The 5,502-nt window shown below is 43.7% G+C and overlaps 1 protein-coding gene across 1 annotated transcript; it reads right to left on the bottom strand.

The window, feature by feature from the left end:
* Positions 1–2,130: 2,130 nt before the first annotated feature.
* LOC122143051 (cell wall protein DAN4-like) lies at positions 2,131–5,020 on the bottom strand. Its single transcript, XM_042753950.1, has 3 exons — positions 4,993–5,020; positions 3,009–3,454; positions 2,131–2,448 (listed from the first exon to the last, which is right to left on the bottom strand). Exons 1-3 carry the CDS (start codon positions 5,018–5,020, stop codon positions 2,131–2,133), a joined length of 792 nt encoding a protein of 263 aa, XP_042609884.1.
* Between the last annotated feature and the right edge of the window lie 482 nt (positions 5,021–5,502).

Genomic DNA, 5,502 nt, shown 5'->3' with positions numbered 1-5,502 from the left:
TGATGTTTCTGGGTTCAGTCTCAGTTGTGATTGTGGAGTCTCTGTGTTTTTCTGCTGGCACTAGTGGTGGATGTTTCCGGTGCAGTCGTTGTGATGTGTGGAAGTCTCTCTTGTTGTATAGATGTTTCTGCTGCACTAGTGGTGGATGTTTCAGGAGCAGTTGTTGTGACTGTGGAAGTCTCTGTTGTTAGATGTTTTCTGACTGCACTATGTTGTTTCTGCAGTTGTTGTGATTGTGGAAGTCTCTAGTCGTTGTGGCTGTGGACGTCCTGTGGACGTCATGTTTCAGGTCAGTCTGTGATTGTAGATTGTTTCTGTTGCTGCACTAGTGGTGGATGTTTCATGTGCAGTTGTTGTGATTGTGGAAGTGTCTTTTTTTCTATATACGTCTCTGTTGTAGTGTGGTGATGTTTCAGGAGCTGTCGTTGTGATTGTGGAAACGTCTCTGTTGTTGTAGATGTTTCTGATGCACTAGAGGTGTGATGTTTCAGGAGCAGTTGTTGTGTGATTGTGGAAGTCTCTGTTGTGGTAGATGTTTCTGGTGCAGTCATTGTTGTACTGTGGAAGTCTCTGTTGTTGTAGATGTTTCTACTGCAGTAGTGGTGGATGTTTCCGGTGCATTTGTTGTGATTGTAGAGGTCTCTGTTGTTGTAGATGTTTCTACTGCAGTAGTGATGGAAGTTTCAGGAGCAGTTGTTGTGATTGTGGAACAGTCTCTGTTGTGGTAGATGTTTCTGCTGCAACGTGGTGCAGTCATTGTGACTGTGGAAGTCTCTGTTGTTGTAGATGTTTCTACTGCAGTAGTGGTGGATGTTTCAGGTTGCAGTCTTGTGATTGTGGAAGTCTCTGTTTGTTGTAGATGTTTCTGCTGCACTAGTGGTGGATGTTTCAGGTGTAGTTGCTGTGATTGTGGAGGTTTCTGTTGTTGTAGATATTTCTGCTGCACTAGTGGTGGATGTTTCCAGTGCAGTGATTGGAAGTTTCAGTGGTTGTAGATGTTTTTCTGCTGCACTTGGTGGTAGATGTTTCAGGTGCAGTGAGTCTCAATTGTTGTAGATCTGTTGTTGTAGATATTTCTTCTGCACTAGTGGTGGATGTATCTGGTGCAGTCGTTGTGATTGTGGAAGTCTCAATTGTTGTAGATGTTTCTGCTGCACTTGTTGCACTTTCAGGATGCAGTGGTGATTGTGGAGGTGCAGTTGTTGTAGATGTTTCTGAGTAGTGGGAATTTCTCGTGGAAGTCTTGTAGTTGTTTTCTGCTGACTGTTTGGATGTGTCTGGTACTTGTTGGTTGACTGTGGAAGTCGCAGTGGTAGATGTTTCTGTTGTAGATATAGTGGTGGATGTCTTCAGTCGTGTGTGATTGTGGAAGTTCAGTTGGAAGATTTCTGATGCACTAGTGTGGATGTTTCAGGTCTTTGTTGTGATTGTGGAAGTCTCAGTTGTTGATGTTTCTCCGAGCAGTGTTTGTGATGTGGAAGTCTCTGGTGTTGTAGATGTTTCTGGTCGCACTAGTGGTGGATAGTTTCAAGGAGTTTTGTTGTTGTGATTGTGGAAGTATCTCTGTTGTTGTTGTAGATGTTTCTGTTGCACTAGTGGTGGATGTTTCAGGAGCAGTTGTTGTGATTATGGAAGTCTCTGTTGTTGAAGATGTTTCTGCTGCACTAGTGTGTGATGATTTCAGGTGCAGTTGTTGTGAGATTGTGGAAGTCTCTGTTGTTGTAGATGTTTCTGTTGCAGGAGTGGTGGATGGTTGTGATTGTGGAAGTCTCTGTTGTTGTAGATGTTTCTGCTGCACTATAGTGGATGTTTCAGGTGCAGTCGTTGTGATTGTGGATTGTTGTTGAGATGTTTCTGCTGCACTCTTGTAGTTGTGTAGATATTTTCTGCTGCACTAGTGGTGGATGTGGCTGGATGTTGGTGCAGTCGTTTTGATTGTGGAAGTCTCAGTTGTTGTAGATGTTTCTGCCGCACTAGTGGTGGATGTTTCAGGTGCAGTCGTTGTAATTGTGGATGTCTCAGTTGTTGTAGATGTTTCTGCTACACTAGTGGTGGATGTTACAAGGTGCAGTCGTTGTGATTGTGGAAGTCTCTGTTTGTAGATGTTTCTGCTGCAGTAGTGGTGATGTTTCAGGAGAGTCTTTGTGATTGTGGAAGTGTTGTAGTAGATATTTCTGCTGCACTAGTGGTGGATGTTTCTGGTGCAGTTCGTTGTGATTGTGGAGTCTCAGTTGTTGTAGATGTTTCTGCTGCACTGGTGGTGGATGTTTCCGGTGCAGTCATTGTGATAGTGGAGGTCTCTGTCGTTGTAGACGTTTCTTCTGCACTGGTGGTGGATGTTTCTGGTGCAGTTGTTGTAATTGTGGAAGTCTCAGTTGTTGTAGATGTGTTCTGCTGCAGTGGTGGATGTTTAAGGAATGATTCAAGAGCAGTTGTGATTGTGGAAGTCTCTGTTGTTGTAGATGTTTCTGCTGCACTAGTGGTGGATGTTTCAGGAGCAGTTGTTGTGATTGTGGAAGTCTTCTGTTGTTGTAGATGTTTCTGCTGCACTAGTGGTGGATGTTTCATTGTTGTGATTGTGGAAGTCTCTGTTTTTGTAGATGTTTCTCCTGCACTAGTGGTGGATTTTTCAGGTGCATTCGATTTGATTGTGGAAGTGTCTGTTGTTGTGATGTTTCTGCCTGCACTAGAGGTGGATGTTTCAGGTGCAGTCGTTGTGATTGTGGAAGTCTCTGTTGTTGTAGATGTTTCTGGTGAAGTTATTGTGACTGTGGAAGTCTCTGTTGTTGAAGATGTTTCTACTTCAGAAGTGGTGGATGTTTCAGGAGCAGTTGTTGTGATTGTGGAAGTCTCTGTTGTTGTAGATCTTTCTGCTGCACTACTGATGGATGTTTCAGGTGCAGTTGTTCTAATTGTGGACGTGTCTGTTGTTGGAGATGTTTCTGCTGCACTAGTGGTGGAGGTTCTTTGCAGTACGTGTGTTTGTTGTGATTGTGGAAATTCTCTGTTGTTGTAGATGTTTCTGCTGCACTAGTGGTGGATGTTTCAGGAGCAGTTGTTGTGATTGTGGAAGTCTCTGTTGTTGGAGATGTTTCTGCTGCACTAGTGGTGGATGTTTCAGGTGCAGTTGTTGTAATTGTGGATGTCTCAGTTGTTGTGGATGTTTCTGCTACACTAGTGGTGGATGTTACAGGTACAGTTGTTGTGATTGTGGACGTGTCTGTTGTTGTAGATGTTTCTCCTGCACTAGTGGTGGATGTTTCAGGTGCATTCTTTGTGATTGTGGAAGTGTCTGTTGTTGAAAATGTTTCTGCTGCACTAGTGGTGGATGTTTCAGGTGCAGTCGTTGTGACTGTGGAAGTCTCTGTTGTTGTAGATGTTTCTGCTGCACTAGTGGTGAATGTTTCAGGTGCAGTCGTTGTGATTGTAGAAGATTCAGTTGTTGTAGATGTTTCTCAGGTGCTCCGTTGCACTTGTGGTGGATGTTGTTATATGGGTGCAGTCGTTGTGATTGTGGAAGTGCTCTGTTGTTGTAGATGTTTTCTGCTGCACTAGTGGTGGATGTTATTGGTGCAGTTGTTGTGATTGTGGACGTGTCTGTTTTTGTAGATGTTTCTCCTGCACTAGTGGTGGATTTTTCAGGTGCATTCGATTTGATTGTGGAAGTGTCTGTTGTTGAAAATGTTTCTGCTACACCAGAGGTGGATGTTTCAAGAGCAGTTGTGTGTGATTGTGGGGGTCTCTGTTGTTGTAGAGATATTTCTGCAGCACTAGTGGTGGATGTTTCCGGTGCAGTTGTTGTGATTGTGGAAGTCTCTGTTGTTGTTGATGATTCTGCAGCACTAGTGGTGGATGTTTCAGGAGCATCGTTGTGATGTTGTTGTGTGTTTTTAGTCTTTGAAAGTGCGTGTTGTGGTTAGATGTTTCTCGGTGCAGTTGGTGTGATTGTGGAAGTCTCTGTTGTTGTAAATGTTTCTGCTGCACTAGAGGTGGATATTTCAGGAGCAGTTGTTGTGATTGTGGAAATGTCAGTTGTTGTAGACATTTCTGCTGCAGTAGCAGTAGATGTATCCGGTGCAGTTGTTGTGATTGTGGAGGTCTCTGTTGTTGAAGATGTTTCTGCTGCAGTAGTCGTGGATGTTTCAGGAGCAGTTGTTGTGATTGTGGAGGTTGTTGGTAGATGTTTCTCTGTTGTGGTAGATGTTTCTGGTGCAGTCATTGTGATTGTGGAGGTCTCTGTTGATGTAGATGTTTCTGCTGCACTAGTGCTGGATGTTTCTGGTGCAGTTTTTGTGATTGTGGAAGTCTGTGTTGTTGTAGATGTTTTCTGCTGCACTAGTGGTGGATGTTTCGGGTGTAGTTGTTGTGATTGTGGAGTCTTCTCTGTTGTTGTAGATGTGTTCTGCAGCACTAGTGGTGGATGTTTCCGGTGCCGTTGTTGGGACTGTGGAAGTCTCTGTTTGTTGTATTGATGTTTCTGCTGCAGTAGTGGTGGATGTTCTCAGGAGCAGTTGTTGTGATTGTGGAAGTCTCTGTTGTTGTAGATGTTTCTGCTGCACTAGTGGTGGATGTTTCAGGTGCAGTTGTTGTGATTGTGGAAGTCTCTGTTGTTGTAGATGGTTTCTGCTGGACTAGTGGTGGATGTTTCAGGTGCAGTGCTTCACATTGTGGAAGTATCAGTTGTTGAAGATGTTTCTGCTGCACTAGTGGTGGATGTTTCTAGTGCAGTTTTTGTGATTGTGGAAGTCTCATTTGTTGTAGATGATTCTGCTGCACTAGTGGTGGATATTTCAGGAGCAGTTGTTGTGATTGTTGAAGTCTCTGTTGTTTTAGATGTTTCTCTTGCACTAGTGGTGAATGTTTCAGGTGCATCCGTTGTGATTGTGGAAGTGTCTGTTGTTGAAAATGTTTCTACTGCACTAGTGGTGGATGTTTCAGTTGCAGTCGTTGTGATTGTGGAAGTCTCTCTAGTTGTAGATGTTTCTGCTGCACTGGTGGTGGATGTTTCCGGTGCAGTCATTGTGATAGTGGAAGTGTCAGTTTGTTTGTAGATGTTTCTGCTGCACTAGTAGTGGATATTTCAGTTGCATTCGTTGTGATTGTGGAAGTTTCAGTTGTTGTAGATGTTTCTGCTGCACTTGTGGTGGATGTTTCAGGAGCAGTCGTAGTGATTGTGGAAGTTTCAATTGTTGTAGATGTTTCTGCTGCACTAGTTGTTGATGTCTCTGGTGCAGTCGTTGTGATAGCTGAAGTCCCTGTTGTTGTAGACGTTTCCGCTGCAATAGTGGTCGACGTTTCAGGTGCAGTTGTTGTGATTGTAGAGGTCTCTGTTGTTGTAGATGTTTCTGCACCACTAGTGGTGGATATTTCCGGTACAGTTGTTGTGATTGTGGAGGTCTCTGTTGTGGCTGTGGACGTCTCTTTTGGTAGATGTTTCCTGTGCAATCATTGTGATTGTGGAAGTCTCTGTTGTTGTAGATGTTTCTGGTACACTAGAGGTGG

Source organism: Cyprinus carpio, unplaced genomic scaffold, assembly GCF_018340385.1.
Source record: "Cyprinus carpio isolate SPL01 unplaced genomic scaffold, ASM1834038v1 S000000674, whole genome shotgun sequence".
Lineage (NCBI taxonomy): Eukaryota > Metazoa > Chordata > Actinopteri > Cypriniformes > Cyprinidae > Cyprinus > Cyprinus carpio.
This window is presented reverse-complemented; position numbering and strand designations above follow the sequence as displayed.